Source organism: Triturus cristatus, chromosome 9, assembly GCF_964204655.1.
Source record: "Triturus cristatus chromosome 9, aTriCri1.1, whole genome shotgun sequence".
In the NCBI taxonomy this organism is placed as follows: domain Eukaryota; kingdom Metazoa; phylum Chordata; class Amphibia; order Caudata; family Salamandridae; genus Triturus; species Triturus cristatus.
The window spans coordinates 236304806-236331067 of record NC_140592.1 but is presented as its reverse complement, the minus strand read 5'-3'; the positions used below and the strand labels follow the sequence as shown (position 1 = coordinate 236331067).

Below are 26262 nucleotides of genomic sequence, written 5' to 3'. Positions count from 1 at the left end.
ACAATGGTCATGGAACACTGCTGATAACTTTTTTTTCAGTCTATCTCCATAGAACATCATTAACTACTGAAGACCAACCATGTCCCAGGTGTCCATTCAAGTACAGGCAGCCTATTTACATCTGCTATGGTCTCCATTACTGATCATCCAATATCTTAAATGTATCCTCTTTATCTCCTTTGATAACATTTTGGTCAAGGTTTCTAAATGTGTGAGGAGCAGGCAGCCTGCTGTTCGGAACTATGCACTTGAATCAACTTGCACTTTCATGGCTTACTGTTTTGGGTTTGCAAGTATTTGTCAGATATTTACTGGTGTATTTACTGGTTTCCAAATGCTTGGTGTTAATAGTTTTTAGCTGTATTAAACTGTTTTTATTCTACCTACAGCGTACAATATTTTGCCCTTACTTTTCGACACTATATCTTGTGCATCTTCTCCAAAGAGTAACAATTCATTACCCTTAACCAGGACAACCCTAATTCAGGATTTGATTCCAGATTTCACCCTTTAAAGTCTCCCCTGATTAATGTTCCTTCGTACCTAAATATGCTAGATTCGTATTTATATTTATTATTTAAAACAGAAACACTGCTCAAGTCACAGTCTCACCATTCATTATTGGACATCTGCCCCCATAAGAATGTTTCCATTCGGACAGGATTGGTGAATTCCATTTGGGCAGGATTGGGGGAATCACTGTTTTGTTCAAAATATCAGAGTCTACTATTCAACTTCGCAATCCTCCACTGTCTGATTCAGAGGTGCTAACAAATAAATATACCTCCTGATGCGCAGGTAACATTCATCTTCATCATGCAATTATAACATTATCCTGGTGATGCACTTGCATTTTGAAATGATTTTCAGATTAATATTACAAATTTTAGCACTTCCCACCCATTCTGAGAGATTTCAGTCGCATTTATACAATCTGTCTGCCTCGATGCTACCGATCCTTTCAAAATTTGAGTGCAATTATTTCATTCTACACATTAAGCAGGACATGTTCTAGACAAACTTTATGGCCAATGAAGACATTGTTTTTGTCCTGTAAAAAGAATTCCTATGGATGGTCAAACCACATTTTAAGCTTCCTATTACAATTCAACCCAAGTTCCCTCAGCAGCATCGAATATCTTTATGAGACTGTAGAGGGATTTTGCCAGAAACAACTAGTCTTCTATCGGAAGACATCCTCAAAACTATACATAAACACGATACATCTGCAAAGTACAGGTAATACTATGCTCATATTACCACTGTCCTTACTATGCTCATATTACCATTGTCCTTCACACACGTGCTTCAGTTTCTGAAATTCGAATTAAGGTAAAGAAACAAAGCTCCAACTGGGTTCAAAGGTATTAAAGTAAATCACAAAAGGTAAACTAAGTAAGCAGAACGTAATGGGCGGGGTTTTTACCATAATGACAGTAGAACCCAAAATTGCATTACACAAACACAAATCTGCCATCTAGGAGCCCAACTGCTTATAGTATTTAGAGAGAATTTTATCTGCTAACCAGCAAAAGCATTTTTTTAAAGACATTAACATATTCGGTCCAATAAGCGAAACTGAAAAGACCAGAACTTAGTTTGCTAAGGATTTCTCAAATTGCACCACTTTTAGATTTTCCAATAATCTGTCTTATGAACCTTTGACTAATTTCCAGCTATTAGATCAAACTGGGTTCCTTCTCTTGCTTGCACTAGGTAGGTTATGCTTCTTTACATTCTTAATTCCTCGCTACCGGTGGGTCTTCATCAGCTATGTTGAAAGCTGGAATAGCAATGTCACTTCTAAAAAGACTGGGATGGGACCATTATCACTTTAAACTATACTCTACTTCCATCAGCTGCTTAATTCCATCAAATTATATCCAGTAAAGCAGCTATGTGAGTTTTTAGAACACAATGAGATACTGGATGATACCCAAGTGGATTTCTGACACAATTACAATACTGAAATCACCATTTTGGCTGTATAGATGATATTAGCAGGCTGAATTGTCCCTTTCCCTTTTCTGGTCAAAAAGGCTCCTTGTAGAGTACTTCAGAGGATCAACACACTATACTTTCTCATTCACCTTATACTTTAGTTCATTTGCTGCCCTCATCAGCAGTTCTGTTCTCAATCAGTATGGATATGCAGATGATACCAACTTCTAAGTAATCAATTCTATAATGATATGGCACTACAGAAATTTCCATTCTGCTGTAAAATAATGAGTTCTCACAGTCTTATGCTCAACACACGCAAACTGAGATTCTAATTACGGGTGGGAGCCAATGCTTATGGCACCCTGCTGTTCGGCCCTTGGATTTTGGTCCTTGTCCTAAACCTTTCAAAGTGGTGAAGTATGCAGCCATAAATTTTGAGTCAACTCTCAAAATGGTAGACATGGATTTCTCTTCCAATATATTTCATATGAGGACACTCAGTCCTGTGCTTCCACCACTTTTCTTTGAGAATAGACATGCAACTGTTATGGCCCTTATTGGGTTTTGACTTGATTATTGTAATAGCATTTATTTAGGTATTTAATCCTCACTATTCAAAAGCAAGCCACATGTATGCCATGGCCGATCCCCAGTTCAGCAAGGCGACTTCTATGAGGAGAACTCTGCGCTGGCTTCCAGTAGAGGCTGCACCATCTTTAAAGTACTTTCTGCTAGTAATTGTAAAGCAAGATTCAACAATTTATCTGTCCAGTTAGATGTTACCATACACTTTACTATGTTTGGCCAATTGCTTTCTTCAACACACTTAAAGGCTTTATAGGGCTTGCCTTACCTGCCAAGACTTTTCTGTGGGGGCCATGTCTTTTCTATGATGGCCAGTTCCTTGACCAAAACACTGCTGATTTAATTAAGAGCTACTTTATCTCAGCTGTATTTTAGAACGCTTCAAAAACATTGCTGTACTATGAATACTTGGCATAATCTCGGCTTGTTGTGTTTCATGATCAGCCTTGGTGCACTTGAGGTGAGCTTGATTAAGTTTCTATTAACATAACTTAGGCGTTTGCCTGATACTTTAAAAAAAAAAAAAACAGAATTATGAGTTTTTGGGGAACATTAACAAATGCTCGGATGTGAAGTTTGTCAGAAAACTAAATAGAAGCTTTGGCAGTTCTGGAATATCTGGCTTAATTTGGTACCATGTAAAATGACTAAATAAAATTAACAAAGCTGTCGCAGAGGAGAGTCATTGATCATCTATAAAACACCACCAGACTTTCTGAAATTACAACCTATTCAGGAATCTACGTCTTAAATGCCCATTGGTAAATAATTCCTTTTTAACACAGATCGATGATTTTTCATACAGTATGGGTTGGCAAAATGCTCTAACAAAACCAATTACATAACCTATGTAGCATGTACTGTGGTATCAGTTAAGTATGCCCTCAAAAGATTCTGTGGTTTTACATATCAGAGGTTCATCTAGTCTGCACCAAGTCCTAAGATTTTATAAATCTAACCATAGGTGACTACCACACACACACATTTCATGCGGTCACCGTTCATTAACCAAAAAAATTAAAATCAGTCAACATTCAAAAATCTTGTTTGAAAAGGGACACAACAGGATTCAGAACACTCTGTTACCAACATTAGCTTAAAGCAAGCATTACCTTTAAGAGTTTATATGTCCTTGCGGAGCAAAAAGACACTTTTACTGTTTGTTTGAAAAGAATGACTAATGATTTTTCTTAGTGAACATTTATGAAAAAAATAAAAAGTAATAATATGATCCAAAAATCTGAACAAAAACAGTCATTTTAATATTCTGGAAGTAACTAAATAATTCAATATTGGACTACATTTTATTTACAATTATGGATTTAAACCAAACAAATATTTAACAGTCTTAACAGTGTATATTAGACACAATTAATCAGATTAAGCTTCGCTTGAGGTGTACATGAGTGGTCAAGTGAGTAACCCAATGAGATACACATGGCTACTTTGAAGTTTTCTAATAACACAGGAAATATGGCAAGAAGGCATTCTTTCAATGAAATATGCTTGTGTGTTGATTTTATTGAATACTGATGTTTAATACTATCGTTTTAAGAATTCTATTTTAACTTAGTTATTGTATTTTTTGTACAATGCATTAACGCTACCCAAGGACAAAACAATTTGCTTACTTTCTACGATACACATACTATGTGGGCTAGAGAACCGAGAGTTAGTTTAGGGCACATAAAATCTTTCTGTAAAAAGCAAGTTGGTTAATACCATATCTAAAACCAATGTATGCTTGTGAGTAGAAACAACAGATCAATAAGCAGGTTCTGCAAGGAACAATTTCTAGAGTTGTATAAACATTCAATCAATCAAAATCATCTCTGTTTGGTCATTGTAGAACAATAAAAGCACAGGATAAAACATTTACATCTTCATAAAATATAAACAAAACTCTAAAAGCATTATAAAACAGATAATCATTAAAATGCATAGATTCTTCTCAATTTGATAGCAGCAATGAAATAACTGAGAACAGCAGCACAAACATCACATGATTTTAAGCTTTGCAGATAGATCAAGCCCTCTTTGTAAGAATTAAAGTACTTATGTAGTACGGCAGGGCGGACAAAGCACAATCTAAGAGTCATAAAGTACAAAAGAACATAAAATGAACAGTTGATTGAGGAGTAACACAGTCACACGGGCAACATTGGAGGGGAGAAACTAGGAGCCTACTAGTGGGAAAGCCACATGGAAATGAACTACGTTTAGTCTAAATCTAGTGAGATAAAATCTGTGCTCTGGATTCACTATCCAGTTCACATAAGGCTCCATATCAGATGATGTGAATATCTGCATATGTTTTATCACTGCAGGCAAATCAAGGGATTTTTCTAGTCTAATTCCCTCTTTTTAAGTTTCATAGCTCCCCTTGACTTCCATTTTAAGATCAGGTGTTATACTTTGCATTGACTGAAAGAGATGACTGTACCCCAGGATATGGAAGGTGTTTCGCATATAAGCAAACCATGGGATAGCAGTCATATTATCTAATTTGAAACAATCTAGTAATACTTTCTGCGAGAAGTCTGCACTCAGGGAGCTACATAGCTTTATCCATAACAGAAGAGGTGCCATGGAGATCCAGTCCTCCATGAACCATATACCCAATTCCAAATGTGCAATAGGTTTGAGGAGGATTTAGGAATGGACAGATCCACTAGATGGGGATCAATACATGCCTGCTCCATTAGGTCTCACAATATGCTCCTATCTACGAGGTCAAAAGCACAGGAAAGGTCCATAAATGCCATATGTATGGCCCCTCTCCTGGCTTTGGCATATTTCCCTATGATGAGAGTTAGGTTAAGTGTTTGTTCTACAGTCCCTAGACGGTTTTGGAAGCCATACTAAGCAGGGGAGAAAAAAAGAGCTAGCCTCTGTCTAGTCCTCCAGTTTGCCCAGGATTGCCCTCCCAAGGATCTTTACCGTGGAATTAATCAACACGATTGGACGATAACATGCAGGGCAGTTGTGATCCCCTTTCTTATAGATAGGTACAATGCTGGCTTTACTTCATGAATCTATAAGGTCGCCTTTCACTGCAGCCCTCAATACATTTGTGACAACGGAAGCCCACAATTCCAGGATATAAACATTCCTTCTTGTGGTAAAAAAAAAAAAGTATGAGGCATGGATCAAACATCTATTTATTATTCAATAAGAGCTTTACATGAGTAACCATGGGGAATACTGTCTAGAATTAATTAACATCTCCTGTGGCCTAAACAACATTCATAAGTAGTTGCCTTGATCCACAGCCTGAAGACAAATGGCAAACCTTGAGAACACTTACTTAAGAGCTCACATTCTAATGCTCATATTGAGCTAAGCATTTCAGCGTCAATACACTGAATATTCCTATTGTAATTACAATTGTGACCATCTATTACAGACTAACAAGAGACCACACAAGCCAAAACATATAATTGAAAGTAATATAAAAATTAAAACGTACGTTACAGTAACAATTCGATTGGCTTCCTTTAGTTTCAAATCCATGAATTTGAAGTATGTAGCTAGAAACGGCTGCTTAGTAGAGTCTTGTACTCTCACATAGGCTTTCACCGATTTTCCAATCTCCACCTGCATAAAGAATTAATCACAACATTAACTGATGTATGATTATTTAAAATTGTGAATTATTATATTTTTGCATATGGGGTTTTCATCTTTGGTTTGCAGTCTTTCTAGGTTTAGAGTGCTATAAACTCAGAGAAAGGGCACACTTTGCAGTGTTATTATGGAAATTAAACATGCTTTCAACAAAGAATTTAGTCTTCATCAAATAAGAGACTATTCAATTTAAAGGCAATATTTAAAGAGTCTTCTCTTGGGATAATACCTAAACCATGTATTTAAGTTTAGAATTATTCAAAATATTATAATCTACGACATAAGCAGTAACATTGTAATGGCTTATTACTCACCCAGACACTGAGATCACATACATAACTGCAGGAATAAATTATCTTTATTTGAAATGTGTAATAGGGATGTCAGCTGACTAGGTTGAACTTGCATGTGTATCACCACTGTTACTCTAGAACACTGTATCTGTGCATCAGAATATTGAAGTGGACATTGGCTGGGTTGCTTTGCACAGAAGGCCCATAAACAACATAAGTATGGTAATTGTGTAATTTATGCAGTGATTTTGAATGACAGACAACGATTATGCAAACTGGGTTTAACACAAATACGATAATGTGGCAGACTATGCTAGGTATAGAGTTTTGAGACAGACAGCAGGAAATCGAGCAGATGAGAGAAGCAACAGAGCAAGGGGAAGGGCTTGTGCCAGGTGGGTACGCGAGAGCAGGCCATGAGTCTCTCCTTTAGGAAACCTCTTCCATTCCGACTTGCCTTTGGGCTCTCCGTTTAGTACTCAGTAAGAGGGCCAGTGCTGAGCTTCCCGGACATGTGGATGGACCTTAGAGGCAACCTGCATAACGTAGGTCAGGCAAGCTCCAATATTCAGTTTAACTCCGATTGGGCTCAAGGGATCTGAGAGAGCAACGGACAGCAATTATCACAAGGAAGAAAAAATATATATTCTGCAGTCCTCTAGGTTACATTATTGCACAGAATGATTTTTGTTTTTAGGTACAAATCCACCCTACAAGGACATGGGTTTAAATGGACCTTAGCTTGAAAGCACGGTATGCTAAGGGAAAGGGTTATGTAGGAACCTCATGGGGCTTACTTTTTATTGTATCTGGCTTCCGGAAGGAAAAAAGGTGTAGGTAGTGTATACAGCCCTTCACTAAACTGACAATGTTGCTTGGTGTCAAATCGCTATTGATTTGAGAGGCTTACCTACTAGTAAGCCTTCTCAGATTGACTCATTCTGGAAAATATTATGGTGCTTCACTTGAAAAGTAGTCACCAAAATGTATACACCTGCACAGAACTACAGCATAAGAGAGACTATTCAGCTCAAAGGTAGTTATTCAAATGCATTCAGGTGCCAAACTGCCAAGATATATTTTATGGCAATGGGGACGCTTAGAGGATGAAGCAGCCATTTACTCGTATCCCTTCAAAGAGCAATACATGTACCACAGTGGTCACCATGGCACTATCTCAATGCATGAGAACTTAACCAAGGGTCCTGGAGTGAAGGGTGATGTAAAGTGGTTATAAATGACCATTCTACCATGCACATGCGTAGACCATGATGCAAGTTTTACTGTAACATATAAAGTAATAAATTAGTTGCCCTGCCCGTCTTTATATACCAATAGGGTAGCATATCACAAAGGGGGTGTGATCTTTGTTATAAAGATTGTTGACAATCTAATTTGATCCTGATATATCTGAGACACGGAGAAGGGTGGGTAACCCACTCCCATGTCAGAAGAATAGAGAGGTTCTTCCACTTGCTGGAAGAGGTACTTGAGGGATACGTCCTCCCTATTCAATACTAAACAAACCAAAAAGTATCCTACCCTGTGTATGTGTGAATTGCAGGGCACTACTCTCTTCAGGTGGTACACTGTCCATTTAAGGGTGGGAAAGGAATACATTCCTTTTTTATATAACCCTCACACCCTCTAGTAGTTCCGTCTGCCTCGTCTTCCTCATCTGCCTCCCCGCCCTAAAAAATAATGCTGGTTCTGGTTAGGCTGGAAATACGGCAAGTTATGAAACTTAGGGGGCCTTGATATTGCTGGGGGCCATATTGTCCAGGCCAGGCGAACATCTGCGGTGAGGGGTACATGCGATTATACCCTGCACCTCTTCTGTGCCTCTGTTTACCTCTCCAGTGCTTCAATGATTTATCACTAGACCAATCTTCTTGATCCAAATTGGACGAGCCTGAGTGACTTCTACTTGATGATTCCGCTTCCGAGACTTGTTGTTTCTTGAAATTGTCCTTGATGTAAGGATATACTCTTTCATGTAAAAACCTTTTCAGGTTTTTCTGTAGTTTATTGATCTTGGTCTGCATAAGATCATTTTTGTGCTCTCCAATTTCCTTGTTGATTTCCTCCAATTTCTTTTTAAATACTGTGATCTTGAGTTGAGCATTAAGTGCGTCCTCACTGGTCTTGATCTTGATGAATAAGGCATCTGACAGCCGTTTTGCTGTGTTTATGATCAGTATTAGCCAGTCTCACGTGCACCTCGATGCTATTAGTGACCATTCTTTTTTTTAAATTGAATCTTTCAGAAAGATTCTTGGTTCATTGTTGATCAACAATCCTGTGGGGGCTGCATTGCCTCGTAATCATGCTGTGGACCTGAATTTTCATCTGGTTCCACTTTAACTACTTAAGTTCATCTCAGTTTTGTGATTGGTTTAGACACCGAGTGATGTTCGTGTCTGGTAGCAAAGACGGCGCTGCCAGAATTGCGAATGCCATTTCATCAGTATAAGCTATTCAAAGTAGTTAAGTCATCTCTGGTGGTCTTCGGGTGTATGTTTTGTAATGCAGGTTATCTGTAATGGGATTTTACCACTATTGTGTGACTACAGGGCTACCCCCGCAACCATTTCCCCTTGTGAAGCGAGAGGTCCACTACTAAGGGGTGAATGTCTACAAAACCTGAGCATGATTGAATGGCGATATAAACCTGCTGTTTTTTATAAACTAATGAGTGTATGTTTTTTTAACGGTGCTTAAACAGTTAATACAAGTCTAAAAATGATGAAACTATTTCATTTACATAGACAACGTTCACAAGTTAAATGTGATTGTGGGAGTTTTACAACCACAAATGAGAGTTGATTGGGGAACAGTATATCCCGTTGTCACTGGATAAAGAGCATGCAATGGGCAATGCATGCATTCACACAGAATCTCTAGCCAGGATTCCACATGCGACATTGACTAAATCACGAGGTGTGAAACTGGCACATATAGTGAAAGTCCTATAAACTGTTTTTATTTCAGGTTGGACCTAAAAAGAAAATAAGAACAGAACTAAGGGCAAGTATAAACCTTTCCAACTTAGGAGTAGACATCTGCACATCAATTACAGAAACGGGTTGAATCCGAAACACCAGGGAGGAGAATTGAATCACCCGGACGAAAGCCCAGCAGGGCCATCTCTTAGGGCTGAAATATGTTGGCTTTTGGGTCATAAAACCATAATATCCTCATTACCCTACTTTCCCCTTTTTAATATACGCAATAACTCCGCGAATAAAGGGATACCTTGGAGCTATTGCAGGATTTTTAATCTTTAAACCCCCTCGTCTACTTCTCTTAAGTGCTCCCTGAACTATGGTTGAGCCCACCGTGACCTTTAGGAGTCAGGGTGAACCAGATGATGAGGCATGACACTACTAGAAGGTGTGAGGGTTAAATAAAAAAAAAGTTTTTTTTCCTTTCCCGCCCTTAAACGGACGGTGTACCACCTGAAGAGAGTAGTGCCCCGTGTATCTTACATACACAGGGTGAGATACTTTTTGGTTTGTTTAATCTAATTTGATCACCAGTTCCATCTGCTTCTTAACCCCAAGCCACATTGTGAGCCACATAGAGACAGACTGTGAAAAAGAAGAAGCCTGAATACTTGGATGATCATGGACCAACTCCTAAGGTACTGTACCTCCATGCTGGAAGAAATACCAATACCCAGGTCTTCCTTTGCAGTTCTTTACCTCCTGAGCAAATAGATTAAGAAGACTTTATTGTTCTTACCCCAAGGTGCAAGCAAGAGCAAAAGGAATATTCATTTGCTAATGGTGGGTTGCATAGTTTTTCTTAACCACCAGGGTAAGACAAAAGGAGCCAAGACTGGCCTGCTAGCAAGACACAAAGGCAATTGGCTAAATTAAATAACAAACTGAACTGAACATACATGAGGATGTTTTTTTACATATACGAGCCTCTCATTGTATGCCCTTTGTATATAATCAGAGGGGCATTCACATTGTTTCTATTGCCTTCCACATTTTCGAGTTGAAGTCTGTCAGCACTACACGTGTGCTGCCTGTAATACACAAACAGCAATTCTAAGCCAATAAAAAGGAGGAAATCAATATATTTTGTATGCTTTCTAGACGGTACCAGAAGCTTTGTTAGAGAATCTTTGTCTCCCTGCTCAAGGCTAATTGATGCTATGCATCACTGTGCTGAAGCATAGGAGTGTATTCAAGTCAAATACTATCTGGATGCTCTAATTCACCTTCATTTTGGCAATGACTAATAGGTTTCAGCTGCACCTTAATTGACAATTAACTAGCGTGTCTGTAAAGGACTGGAGAAACACTAGAACCAGAATCAAATTACTACTTTAGGAGATAACAGAGAGTGAAAGACTAATATGAGGGACGACATACGTGAGTACCAGTATCATTCATCCATAAAGGGAAAAAATACAAATTGTTCAATGCCACATACAAAGGCTGAAGATGATCCAGAAGTGACTGATTTGCTGGTTGACCATACATAAGGCAGTGTGCATCTATTGCTAGATACTTAAAATCTCATCTTTACATATTGGAATGACATTCCATGTAGTTTATTGGCAAAGTAAAAATGGCTGAATTTAGAAAACGGACACTGCCCACATGTTCAGACACTGATCGGCTTCAGTGCTATGTTAACACAATTTTACTCTTGTGTAGAGCTAACAAGAGCTCAATCAATTAAAAGGACACAAGTAGAATATTTTCTCAAATTCGAAATAATTTAAATTGAATAGGTATATCCCATTAAGTGCAACTTTCTTAACTCATAAAACCAATGCCTGACCAAAGAGGCCAAGTACATAAAATATTTGCCTCAGAACATGTCCGCTATTTTATACTCCTCATTGTTCAAAATAATATTCAAATTGTTGTAAACACAAAGACTGTTTCAAGAACTGTAGGAGTTTCGCAACAGTAAAATGTTTTAAACAGAACCTAATAAACTGATAACGCTTATCTACTTTTCAATAACGGAAAATGTTAAACATAAAATTGCTATCGAAGTCGCAATAGCAGTGAAACATAAAACTGCTATCACAAGTACAACGGTCATGACTTACACTAAAATAGTATTCACTAATTAAACAAATTGCACATAAGTGTGGCATATATAAAACAATTAAATCCAGTCTTTCACAAAAATTGCCCCTAAATTGAGCCAGTGTTCCAATTGAGAATATGGCAGACACATTTATCAAACTTTACTCTATAAACACTCACCTTGTTAACCACACGAACATACAAATCCAGAATATCAGAAACATAGATGTCGGCTTTGGCAGGAGCAGGGAATGCCAAACACTGATCATGGACCATCAGCACCACTGCACCTTGATTTAGGGGTTGTAGCTTACAAGAACAAACACTGTTTGTTAGATGTTAAAGAAACAAATTCATTCAATGCAACACAGTTCTATATCACACCAACGAGAACATTAGGTAAAAATGTATATGTACTTATACTGGGTAAATACTTGTCCAACAATAAAACGGGTAGTGGGACTGGTGGCTCAATCAAATTGTGCATGTGCTTAAGCCAGGTACTGCAAGATATTTGTCCCTTTAGGCAAGGTACTCTTTGTGCACTCCTCCCCCACCTCCATCATTGATAATGAATTAACGGGGGGCAGGGTAGTGGGCCCCCAAGGATCCTTTGGAGCCAAAGGGACTTCATTCCCCTACTAGTAGTGCGCCAGGAGCCGTGTGTGCACATTGGTGGAAAAAGGGGGCGTGAAGTCCAACAACCTCTCAGCAATCCTGCTGTGGGACTTACTGGAGGTAACAGGCGCAGTAGTTGGTACTTGAGGGCCAACTACCCTCCCTGTTACTTCCAGTAAGTCCCACACAGTGGGATTGCCAAGAGGTATTGGAAGGCCACGCCCACTTTCTCCGCCACTCTGTAAACGCTGCTCCGCTTGTGGTGCACTACTGGTTAGGGGATGAAGTCCACTTTACTCCAGAGGGACCTTAGAGGCCAAGAAGCCCTCCTTCTACCTTCTGTAAGTCCTACATTGTGGGATTTCTGAGAGCTGGTCAGAGGCCCAGCCCCCTTTCTCCACCACTCTGCAAACATGATTACTAGTTAAAAAATGACATAGAAATTTACTGAAAAAAACAAAGGTTACAGGGACGTTATAGTTCGGAAATAGCATTAAAAAAACTTTAGTAATTCACAGAATAAACAAAGATTACAGGGATGTTGTAGTTCGGCTAATGTTTCACTCGTACACAACCAGACAAATTCAGCAGATCTAGTTAGCTTAGCTAACTATAACTGGCTACTCCGCAATGCACTGCTTATGACCTCGCATATTACATCACTCATGACATGGTCAGTGACATCACTCATGACATCATCCCCAGAACCTCCGACGCACCCACTGACACCCCAATATAACCTTATAATCTTTCATACACCCACTCCAACTTCTACACTAGCATTCTCAAAACCATTGACACACCCATATCAGTATTTAAGAACCCACTCACTGATTCATAGGACTACACATACATCCACTTAGTTACCTATACAGCCACTCATACACCAACTCACTCACTTTTACATCCACTTACATATTCACTAATACAGCCATACAGCCATTCACAGTCACTCATAGAGCTATTCACTCACCTATAGAGTCAAACAGCCATTTACTCACCTATACATTTATATACACAGACACACACACACACACTGATTTATTCATACAGATCCTAACACATACTAACTTACAGTCACTGACACAAACACACACTCACACGTATGGCCACTCTCGCAATCACTCAGTCACACATACAGTCACTTATACTCCAACACTCACCTATACTGCCTTTCACATATGCAATTACTCAACCATATACCAGTGACTCATCCATTCAGTCACTGACAGAGCCATACACAAACTCACTCACCCATACAGCCACTTACACACACACTCACTAACCCATAGAGCCACTGAGTCAGCCCGCACTCATCCATACAGGCAGTTACACACCCACCCACACAGACATTTAGACATTAATACACATACTCAGACAACCAATCACTAATCAGTGAGGTCATTGACCATGTCATGAGTGATGTAATATGTGAGGTCATGAAAAGTGCATTGCGGGGGCACAAGTTATAGTTAGGTTAGCTATCTATAATTGCTGAATTTCTCTGGTTTTGTACGAGTAAAACATGAGTCTAAGTATAACATCCCTGTAACCTTTGTTTTTTTCAGTGAATAATATACACACACAAGGCTGTCCTTAGACGTTGTAATCCCTAATTTAGGAGCAAAAAAGTCTCAAAGTTTGACCTTGTACTTGCCACTTTTAGTTTAAGCAACTTAAACTCAAGACCATGTGTGTCAAATGTTTCATGTGCATGAAGGATGAGGTCCATTAGTCTTGAATCAACTTATTTATGTAGAAACCACTTCTCCTCTTCTTGTTCAAGTCTCTCAGTGCATGGCACTGTAGTACTACATGGAAAATCAATTTTACCATCGGGTACTACATTTTTAATATTGTATAGAAACTTATTACATTTTGTCTTTATATGCAATTACTTTACCGGACAATGTACTATAAAGTGACAAAAGAAGCACACTCATTCTAATTAGATTTCGTACATGACAGTCTATTTGAAGCACACACATCCTAAATTAATTTTGTATACAACATAGTCTACTGGGAATGGTTGTTTAAAGATGAAACAGAAAAAAAATCAGAACTGAATGACTTGCTAGAAGGGGGGTGGTCTGCAAAATGACATGATCTGAAATCACATCCACTGAGAATCTGATTCAGATACAGGTCAGCTAGTAGATGGGAATAAATCACAAAATCCAGACCTGGGCTTGTTTGAAGTTAGTAACCTATATGTGCACAACTCTATTAAACTATGCAAAATCAATAATAATCCAGCGTCTTGTACTGTAGAGCTCTGCAGAAATTGTCTTCATGTGTTATACACTGACTTAACAAAACATGCTTAGTAACTTAATTCTAAATTAAATTATAAATGTAATAAAGTTTCCTTAATAAATCTTCAAAAACACAAAATGATTTACTTACCACCACCTTGCCATTTATTTCCGGATTATCGAAACGTATGACATCTTCAACGCTGGTATTCATAAAGTAGTACCCAGAGCCCTCCTTCACAAATAGCTCTGCCTGAAATATACAAGGTATGGCCATTATTTTTAAAATACATTCAGAGTAAATTGTGATATTTTAGTCCTGTGCGTATCAGGGTTCAACAATGCGTGATAATGCCATATGATTTTCTGAGCAACTGGATACAGACACAACTTTTAATAAAAACTGAAAATGTATTCTTACCCTGGCATCAGGGTGATTATACATTGTGATCTCACTAGGGTTTACTTTAACATCTTCGACGAGAATGAGTTCAATAGTGGTAGACACCGGAGTAAGAGAATCATACTGAAAAGGAAAAAAAGCACAATTAATATCCATCCCTCAGAATCTGAACCAAACAATTTGCTTACAGAAAGGCAGGAATTTTAATTAACAAAGGGAACAGGTTTGTGATTTCAAACATGCATTATGTTTTATGCATTTGAACAGTGTGCAGTAATGTTCTCAGTTACCACAACATACATCTGAAAGTGGATTTATTTCATAATCGTAATATATATCTTAAAAAATAGGATCAATGGTAGACATTATCAACACCTTAAAAATACGAGTGACACATTCAATACATACAAGAAAGGATGTCTGTAGCCTTATAAAATCACCCTGTCAAGGTGTATTACTTAGAAAGAAATTGATAAACTTGTGAAAAAGTTACATTTTTCCAGAAAAAGACAATGACTTAAAAAAACAGAAGCTACACAACCACAGGTGCAACCAACAGGCTGCAAGCAGCACTACTATCTGATCCTACATTGGCCTTTCAGCTCTAGACAGAACTTGAGAAAGCTGTTAAATGGATGCTGTTGGAAGCCCAACTAGGCCTTCCTGTGTCAGGAATGGCTAGTATTTCAGTGTCACATGTAACTCATTTTCCTTCATGCAATTGGGATTCTAAAAGATAGTATAGAAGATATATTGTCTTGACATTCTTATGATGTCACGGAGAACCATCATCACCGATGATAAACTCCCATGTAAATTCTACATATCACTTTTCAAATGGCAGACATTAATAATTAACTTGGTGATATAAGGACTGCTGATTATACAGGAAAAGAAGAACGTTACATTCAGCAACACCTTTTCTGGTGGATAATTTGTCTAATGGTATATCCTCAACGTCTGAATCTCCCCAAGGGCCAGACTGGATCTGGAAAACCTTGCAATAGCTGGTGCCATCACCTCCATCACAACTCTGACCCACCTCCGGATAAGGAGACAGAGCCACATACAGGATGTCACACCTGCAAGGGTGGAAAAGGCAAATGAATCTATTAATATATTTGTTTGTCTTTTCCATAGACTAAGGTGTAGAGCAGAACTATCTGACAGCTTAACAATCTTGTCAGTGTCTAGTTTATGAACCTTCTTAAATCCACTCTACAGAACAGGAGGAGAGTGAATAGGAAGGAATTCACAGGGAGAGTATCTACCAGAAAGTTTGCACGGCATAGTTGAAACCTTGAGGTTTTGGAAAGTTACACCCCTGCACACTGCAAAACATTCTTTGGATTCTTTAGTAGGCACTGGAAGTAGGGGTTTTGAGGGTGATGCAGCACCCCCCAACATAATCATGTGGAGGTTCAGAAGGTGTATGAGCAATATCGATAGATTTTATATACGTGTTTATTTGGTTTCATTTACCAAGAGTTTAAAGATAGAGGTCAAATGTCAGGCTATGTATTCTGACAAACTGCTACTTATTTTCTAACATGGAGATTGGTGTTTACTTGTCTCATCTGACTTTAAATTGTGAGGTGTAGGTAAACTAAACTATGTGACAATCTTGCTAGGCTACAGAGAGTGTGAAAGGATCCATTTTTTAGCAGACAACAAAATATACATATCTGTAAATGAGAAATATTTCAATATATATCAGCAGTTAGGAGAGCACAAATGAAGCACGTGTTTTGTAATTCTGAAGGGTGATGGAATCAAAGTTTCTAATAAGATCAAAATAAATTAAGATAGTTAACATGGTGATGAGCAAATGATAAATATTCACTGAAAACTAATTTCCACCCCATATCTTTTGTGCGCTGTATAGTTTTGCCAGTACAACTGCATGCCTTTGAGTCTTTATTTTAAATATTTTCCAGGCCACAAAATGCAGCCTAACAGCCCACCACAAGGGATCCCTGCACTCCAGCTGAAGAGCATACAGCTCCAGCTCAGAGTGGTTTAAAAATATATGGTAAACTCTCCCGGGGTCATGGATTCAATGAACCTGGAAACTTACTGTGTTTGTTTTGAATGTTGCTAGGGTGCTTCTGCATTCCCTGCAGCCTCTAACAACATTAAAAAACAACATTAAAAAAAGAAAATGGTTGGTGGTGTCCGTGCCTCCTCAAAGGGCACCACCAGGATGAAAAAATATACAATTTTAAAAATCCCTAGGGCATTCCTCGCCATAGCAGTGAATAATGGAGGAGAGGTACATGCTGCTCATCTAATAACCTTTTTTTCAGGCCATTTTTGTGGTTTTTGGGTGCTTTCCCAGAGCACCCATTTTCTTTTTAAAAATAAATTAAGTTGGGGGGATATGGGGGGAGCGCCCAAGACCCACTTTTTTTTTTTTTTTTTAATTGGTGCCCCAGTACTCACCGAAGCACCTACAACTGGTCAAATTGTTGGGGGCTACAGGGGGCCCCCTGTTCTGCTTGGGTTTTCGGATCAGATAGAACCCGCTCATCAGAGCCTCTCTAACCCAGCCAGAACGTTACCCTCTCCCTAGGGCCTATTCACAACAAGTAACCACAGATATATACCACCTAAGGACAGGGAATTCCTACTATATATATATATATCTAGACCTCTTATAATACAAGTGGCGGCCTCGCGATCCCAGACGGACCCAGGACTTCCTACCCAGACGGCAGCCTCAGCCTCGCGGTCCCAGACGGACCCAGGACTTCCTACCCAGACGGCAGCCTCAGCCTCGCGGTCCCAGACGGACCCAGGACTTCCTACCCAGACGGCAGCCTCAGCCTCACGGTCCCAGACGGACCCAGGACTTCCTACCCAGACGGCAGCCTCAGCCTCGCGGTCCCAGACGGACCCAGGACTTCCTGCCCAGACGGCAGCCTCTGTACAAGTTCATCCTATGATTACCATAACATACAACAAGGGAATCAGTTTTACTATTTATCAGATCACACAAGAACTGCCAGTTTGAGCACAACCTGTTCTCTGGTTCGAGGGGCTCCTCTCTCCCTTATTCAGTTACCACTTACCTGATCAGGGTTAACATCTGTTCATGTCAAGTCACAGCTGACTAGAAGAATAGGCTACCCTCTTATACAAGAACACGCAGCACATGTTGATTCACTACAAACTGGGTACTTTATTACTCATTACATACGCAATCACATAGCATTACTATGTAACACATAACCTGCAAAGAAAAGTGAAAGATTAGGTTGTACACTCTAATAAGAAAGGGGTCGACATCACCTTAGTCGTGTGTAGCCTGCACTCAATGGTCATCTAGGTTCCCTTCTCGTCTGTGCCTCGGCTCGCCTGGAAGTCACACCTCCGCAGTCACGGATCTGTTCCCTTCTCCCTTCTCCGAGTCACTGGGACCTCTTCCTCATCGGCTACTCTCTCCTCTCTGGCTATTCTGCTAGAAGAGTATCTGTCTCTCGGTTTTTCTCCGCCTTCAAGTTTGTCATCTGTCTTCCCTGGAATAAGTAGTAGCTTTACTGCTAACGGCTAGATGCCGCCTACGGACTGAAGTAAGTGCACCGTATCTGCCTCAGACTTTCACTAATATAGAGGTGCATTTCCTCATGGAAAATTCCGGCCCGTAACCTGCCGCCCACCAAATTCTTGTACCTCCCCGTACCAAGGACACGTTCCCAGCCGGCAGGCCTGATGTAGTGTCTTCGGCATGAAGAAAAATACAATCCTTCGATAAGGGCTGGCCTGAACCGGTTCTCTCTAAGCGAATAACACCTCATAACTAAAACATCACCCTTAACCTAGAAGCATCTCTAGCTGCCGGAGCAGAAAGAAAGATGGAGTCTCTCCCGTTTGAGGCCTACCAGGCCTGAATTCAGCACGGCTCCATGAAATACCCTCACTACAGGACAGGTTATCCCTAATACTAACGAATCTATCCCCTAGGATATGTGTGCAAGCCCTGATCTATGGGGAAGAACACAGGATCATGTCGAAGTGCCTAGTAAATAGGCTCCATTCACTACTCTAACCCTTAGACTTGGATGGTAAGAGACTGAAGTCACACTAATCACCCGTCAACACAATAGGGCCGGGAAAAATCGAGCAGTACATTTCACCCTTGACTTCAGTCTATTATACATTCATTAAACAGAACTAACATCTGTGGAAGAATAATATGAAACAAAGCTAACTGATCTATGTCTAGTACCAAATGTGCAGAATTGAAGTAGTGAAGGAATACACTGAATAAAGCAACAGATAGAAATCAAAACAGCGATGGTAATCAGAATACCTCCTAATATTTGACGTAACAGATACAAATCAGGTAACCAATTAAAGAGCCAGTCAAACCAGCCCTGGTCAATGTGTTTTCTAACTTCTTCTGTCAAGTCATGTAGCTTATCAATGTGAGCGCGAATGGATTGTGTATGATCAGACAAGTTAAAACAACAAAGACCCTCAAAATCAGAACAATCGTGTCCATGTTTAAGCAAAAGATAATCAATGGCCGCTCGATTTTGCAAGATGGCTCTGCGTTCACCCTGGGCGTCTAACAGCATGTCAGACAGGACTGTAGAAGTATGATTAATGGATTTTACCATCCAGCAGGCCATTTTCCCAATAGATTTGGCATTATAAACCGCCAAAGCAGGAACACCAATAATTGAAATAGCCAGGCTAAGGTATTCAGACTTGGAATATAAATGCAAAGACGAGTCACAATCCTCCTGTAACATCACTGTATCTCGAATCACACGAGAATTGGTATTCGGATGTGACGAGAACATCAGTAAACTGAGTCTCGTAATGGCACAAGGGCCTCCAGAAATATTTGCAGGGACATATGGCCAGGAAGTATTACCACATGAGAAAAGCCATCCGGCAGGTAGTAACATCGTGCGATAATGACTGGGGGTAACTACCAAACTCTTGCAAGTCATATTGTTCTGGACAGAAGCACATGTTTTCGGTGTCCTTTGAAAGCACAAAGTTCGCTCATGAAGGGTAAAGGAAGTAGCACCTTTCAATTTTAGACGCAGACATTCAGAAATTGCACCAGGATTACACGTAAGGAAAAAACACAAATCTCCTTGTGTGATATTATAGGTAACTATTTGGGACTGGATGGGGGGTATCTGGTCTGGTAGTTCAGTACATAAGGGGCAATACGCATGGGTGGCAAAATCGCCCAGAAGAACATTGGGGCGAGCCTTTGAAATGTTGAAAATATGAGTCAAAGTTTCTAGCGAAGCAGGGACAGCAACCAGACAGGTCGCCAAGATGTCGTGTACAGATCTCATCGGCGTCAAACAGAAGTGAGGGGCATCAGTCACCCTTTTCGCCAGTAAGGTCCAAAAGTTCGATGACGAATCCCACGCAGCGAGGGAACGCGACACTCGGGTGCGTAACTCATCCCGGGTTGACGGGATCCCTCCTCTCTCGTCGAACCAACCCGAAAATAGTCCGACGACGACACATCCTGCAGCAACAGTCCAAAGAATGATATGAAAGAGAATCAAATACAGGCATTATTCATTCTCGTAAGTAACATTTGTCAGCCGGGACCGCTTCCCAGCTATCTTTCCCTGGTCTCATAACTAAAATGGTATTGTCATGACCGGTGGCGATGACCTCTGCTTGTTCAGGGGGATTCTTAGGCGACTGCACCCAAACCCTGGCCCCAGGGTTATCTGTGGAGCCAAAACCTTTCTGGCCTCGTACAGTTAGCAAAGTTGGGGCAGTGCCTTTTACCATCTCACCACTGAAGACAGGCATTATGAGTAATTGAGCCACTCGGTCAGTTTGATGTATCAGTAAGTCAGCCTCACTGCTATTCAGCAGGAGCACCTTAATCTCTCCCTGATAATCACTGTCCATGATCCCTCCAAGCACCTGAATGCCTTTTACAGCCAGCCCCGATCTAGGGGCGATTAATCCAAAATTCCCGGGTGGTATATGAACACCAACACTGGTCGCGATGATGACCCGATCTTTACCTTTTATAACGGTGTCATCCATGGCATGCAAGTCTAAACCTGTCGACCCTGGGGTCGCTCTACATGGAGCCAAAGCTCCGGGAGTAATTTCCCAGTACATCACAGTCTCTCTGATTTCATTTGGCTGAGCATTAACATTCGGAGGAAACAAACGCATAAGTGGAGATTCAGCATTTAGAAAAGGACGATTATTCAAAATTAATAGCGCTTGGGGCAAAAAGTCTCGCCAATTCTTATACTTGTCATCTTTCAATTTACGCAGTTGCTCCTTCAGCAGACCATTCAATCTCTCCACAAGACCCGAGGCCTGCGGATAATATGGGATATGAAATACCCAGTCAATATTGTTTTCCACACAGAATTCCTGTACCAATCTTCCACGAAAATGGGATGCATTATCAGATTGAATTTGGAATGGCACACCATAATACATCATAATCAATTCCAATGTTTTAATGGTATTCAATTGGGTAGCTTGCTTACAGGGAAGGGCTACCAACAGGCCACTGTATGTATCAACAATAGTGCAAACATATTGACAATTCCTACTCATGGGAAGTGGACCGATGTAATCAATCTGCCAAATTTGAGCGGGCAGTTTCCCGCGATGTAAATGACCTTTAACAATTTGGGGCACTTTGCGCTGTCTGATATGCTGACAAATGGGACAATGTAAAATAACATTTTTGATTAAATCTAGGGGAATATAAATTCCTCGATCAGCAGCCCACCTGCTAGTGGCTTTCTCTCCAAAATGTCCTGCCTTCTGGTGGGCCCATTTCGCCAATCGCGCAATATCAGAATCTTGCCTGTCCACCACTGCCTCAGCAATTTTAGATTTCTCATCTGCAATGTTATGAAAAAATTTGTCAAGAGAATCTATCGGGGTGTGAGCATCCACATGGAAGATTGTAACAGTACTCTGTGGGAGCATCTCCCAAATCTCCTGCCATAATTCTTTTCCCCACAATTCTTTTGAATGCAATTTCCAATTATGGGAATGCCAAGTCGGTAACCAAACTGCCAGTCCATTGGCAGTAGACCAAGAATCGGTGAAAATATGACATGTGCCAGGTAACTCTTGTTTCAGAACTTGATAAACAGCATAAAGTTCAGCAAATTGACTGCTCTTACCTTCACCAGTTGTGCTCAGCAGTTTTTGTGTGATCGGATTATAGGACACCGCTTTCCAGTGCCGTTTCGTCCCTATGAACCTTGCTGAACCATCCGTAAACCAGACATGGTTTCTGTCCTCTGCAGACAAATCATCAAAAGGTCTACCCCACTTGACAGGAGACTCCTGTACTAAAGGTACGGAACATTCACTCTCAGTCTCAGTCGATGGCGCCACCTGCTCATGTAAAGATGCAACTCCTTTTTGTCCCACACGTGCCCTGTCTTGTATATACCATTTCCATTTAATCACACTCGCCTCTTGAGCATGTCCAATTCGGTGAGTTTTCGGCGAACTCATAACCCACTGCATGATAGGAATTTCAGGTCGCAAAACTATATCATGTCCCAAAGTCAGTTGCTCGGTATCCACCAGAGCCCAATAACATGCAAGTAACTGTTTCTCAAAAGGTGTATAACGCTCACCAGCATCAGGTAACTTTTTGGTCCAGAAACCCAACGGCACTCTACTCCTGCCTTGCTTCTGCCACAAACTCCAATTCGCATAAAGGCCCTGTACAGACACATTCAAATCCACCTCACCATCACGTACGGGCCATAAATCCAAAGCATGCTGAATTGCCTCTTTTGCTAGGTTGAACGCATCTTGCTGTGGTTTATCCCATTCAAATGCATTCTTTTTACGAGTGACACGGTACAAGGGGGCCAATATTTGACTCAAATGAGGAATATGCGGACGCCAAAAACCAAACAAACCAATGAAGCTTTGGGCTTCTTTCCTATTCCTCGGAACTGCAAAATCAAGGATTTTCTGTTTAACCTGAGGGATCACTTCACGGTGCCCTTCATGCCAATTAATACCCAAAAATTTTACAGCCTGGGACGGGCCTTGTAATTTATCCGGATTGATTTCCCAACCTTTCTCACGCAGGCACTCAATGACTCTGTCCAATTGGGTCTGAACTTCCTCTTGTGTTTCGCCTTGGATCAAAACATCATCAATATAATGACACATCTGAATTTGTGGATGAACCGGTACCTCAGCCAAATGCTCTGCCACCAGCCGGTGACATATCGTAGGACTATGCACATAGCCCTGAGGAAGACTTCTAAACGTCATCTGACGCCCATTCCACGTAAAACTGAACTGTTCCTGACACTCAGGGGCAATCGGAATCGAAAAGAAAGCATTAGCAATATCAATGGACGCATACCATGTACCTGGATGTTTTTGGATTCTTTCAATTAGAGTAATGACATCCGGTACTGCAACGGTCAAAGAGGGTGTGTGTTTGTTCAATTCTCGATAATCAACAGTCATACGCCAAGAATTATCACTCTTGCGTACAGGCCAAACAGGATTATTCCAAGCAGAAGTAACTGGGGTTATAACACCTGCATCCACCAACTCCTGAATAGTGGTACTAATCTCCTCATGACCACCTGGAATACGATACTGCTTCTGACAAACCACTTTTGTCGCCTGAGGAACTTTTATGGGGGGCATTCTTAAACGACCAACCCGTATAGGCCTGGACGATATATAATGCGTAGTTCCAAATTGGTAACATCCATCATCTAAATGCAAAGTCATTCCTTTCAAAATATCAATTCCAATTATGAATTCCAAGAGTGGCACCACTAGTACAGAGTATTCTTTTCTAGGGATTCTACCTATTCTCATTTCAAGTAAAGTTTGAACGGCAGGAGTTTCCTTTCCACCCAATCCGGTAATTGTAAAAGGCTGACCTGTAAACTTCTTTGATTTTCCATGAATAAGAGTGGCCTCCGCTCCTGTATCTACCAATGCTCGGGCCCTTTGGATATTACGATGTCTCCAATAAATATCAATATCTACATAGGGTCTATTATCTCCGTGAGCCCATCTGTGTACTGGAGCTTGACCTATTTCCTAGTCATGCTTACTGCATTCTGTGTACCAGGATAAATCAGGATAAAGACTCTCACGTTTCTTAGGTATCGGTACCTCCTGTTCATATCCATTCCCAGTACGAAATGGATTCGTGTCTTCTGCATTGCACTGCTGGTTTCGATCGGCCAAACTATGACGATCCTCTCTCCTCCTCAACTCAGGGGATTGATCCCTATCATCTCTACGTCTGCTGTAAACATAATCATTTCTCCCCCTTTCTCTTTCCTCCTCTCTCTCTCTGTCTCTCTCTCGACGGGGGGACATATCACGTACATAACGTCGATCATCACGACGAACAGAGCGCCCACGGCGGTCGTCATCACCGCTACCGTCAGAACCACCACGATCACACTCAGTCGTCCGAACACGCCGGGCACCCTCCTTCCGATCCAAGCCACGTTTGCGAAACAACTCCCACAAACGAAGAGTAGTCTCACCGTCAATGTCCTCCCTCCGCACACCATCGGCCAGAAGACCAGAAAAGATATCACGTCTAGTAAGTTTATTGTCACCAGGAGTACGAGTGTCAGGCCGGGACTGACGTTCAGGTTTAAACCACTCACCCAACTCACCGAGTTGGCGTACCGATTCCAGTACCGTAGATAACACGTTACCAGTCTGATTAATCAATAAAGTCATCATGACCTGCTTATAGGCAACAGGGGAAGAACGAATGATACGATTCCGCACAGAAGATGTCAACAAACCATCAAGCAACCTGTCAGCAGTACCCAGAAAAATTGCCGTTTTCATCACCTCCTCTTTGAGACGTTGTGCAGCGTCGCGCAAAGTATACCACGGTTTGTCATTCACAGGCCAATCAGACTCAGTAGGATACTTCTGATTACAACCCTCAGTCGCCAATTGAAGTAAAGAAATTTGACCACCACCATTATAGTTACGAAAATGATCCTGTACAGTAGAATCCGAACTCAAGGAACAAAACTTCAAACAATCGCCATTATCTAACATAATGCCAGCAGCGCCCAGTTCATAAAGGCGCACCATCCATGTGAGCAAGGTCTCACCAGCTCGCTGCCGAAATCGCTGCAAAATATCACTAATTTCTTGTTGAGTAAAGTCCTCTAAAGAGTCTAAAGAAACACCCTGCGGAGCAGCGGGAGACTGCTGCAACTTCCGACGAAAAACTGGATGCGCCGAGACCGCGGGATGAGCATCACAAGGAGCTCGACCAGTACACGTAGAGGAACAATCAGTGGAAGGAGCATCGACCCCACTCGAAGAACGAGCGCAATCACGGGGTGCACCATCAGAGGTGCGAGAAGCAGGCTTACAATCATGGCGGGAGCGAGAGGACTCGCGCTTGACAGACTCCTCACCCGAGGAACAAGAATCACTCGAGTTCCAGATATTACCATCCCATTCATCAGGATTCCAATCCAGTCCGGCTTTCGCCACGACCAGACGCACCTTTCGCGTCGAAACCCGACCACGCCGATTCTTGTATTTATAACGAGCAATTCGCACAGCAGCCCTCTCGGCAATAGTTTGGTACGTCTCAAGTTTGTCAGCAAGCAACTTATTTTGACACCGCAACAAAGTATGAGAATTCTGAACCTCAACAAAGTGCGCTTCCACATCCTTAAGAGATATCTGTAGCTTCAACAACCTCTCATGCAGAATCCTGTACGCAGACAGAACAATCCAACCTCTGCGCCCCAAAATGGGAATCTCCTCACCCTTCGAGACGGGTGCCTTCTGTAAACAAGTAATCACATTAGCCGGCTCCGCCAGCTCCAAAGAAGAATTCCAATTCTCACTCAAACCAGTAGAATCAGCCCACTCACGGGCTAAGGCTTCATAAGGCGTTGAATCCCATCCGGGAATATCAACGGGCAACTTAAAAGTAGATTTTGACTTTCTAGAAAACATCGTGAAAAAGAAAGAAGAAAAGAAAGAAAAAGAAAAGAAAGAAGAAGAAAAACTATACACACAATTATACCACAAATAATATACAAACAAAACCACGCACACGCCGAAAGCAAACACGAGACAACACGACGCACACAGGTTTCGAAAACGGTTCGTGACGCCAAATGTTCTGCTTGGGTTTTCGGATCAGATAGAACCCGCTCATCAGAGCCTCTCTAACCCAGCCAGAACGTTACCCTCTCCCTAGGGCCTATTCACAACAAGTAACCACAGATATATACCACCTAAGGACAGGGAATTCCTAATATATAGACCTCTTATAATACAAGTGGCGGCCTCGCGGTCCCAGACGGACCCAGGACTTCCTACCCAGACGACAGCCTCAGCCTCGCGGTCCCAGACGGACCCAGGACTTCCTACCCAGACGGCAGCCTCAGCCTCGCGGTCCCAGACGGACCCAGGACTTCCTACCCAGACGGCAGCCTCAGCCTCGCGGTCCCAGA

General features: G+C 41.1%; 1 protein-coding gene across 1 annotated transcript in view; it reads right to left on the bottom strand.

Annotated features, from left to right (window-relative positions):
• NUP210 (nucleoporin 210) overlaps positions 1–26262 on the bottom strand; it is a 451814-nt gene that overhangs the window by 153281 nt on the left and 272271 nt on the right. Inside the window, exons 19-22 of the mRNA XM_085624815.1 lie at positions 14801–14905; positions 14531–14632; positions 11687–11815; positions 5999–6126 (exon numbers count right to left, since the gene is read on the bottom strand). Coding sequence (XP_085480941.1) covers positions 5999–6126; positions 11687–11815; positions 14531–14632; positions 14801–14905 — 464 coding nt within the window. The remainder of the gene's footprint in view (positions 1–5998; positions 6127–11686; positions 11816–14530; positions 14633–14800; positions 14906–26262) is intronic.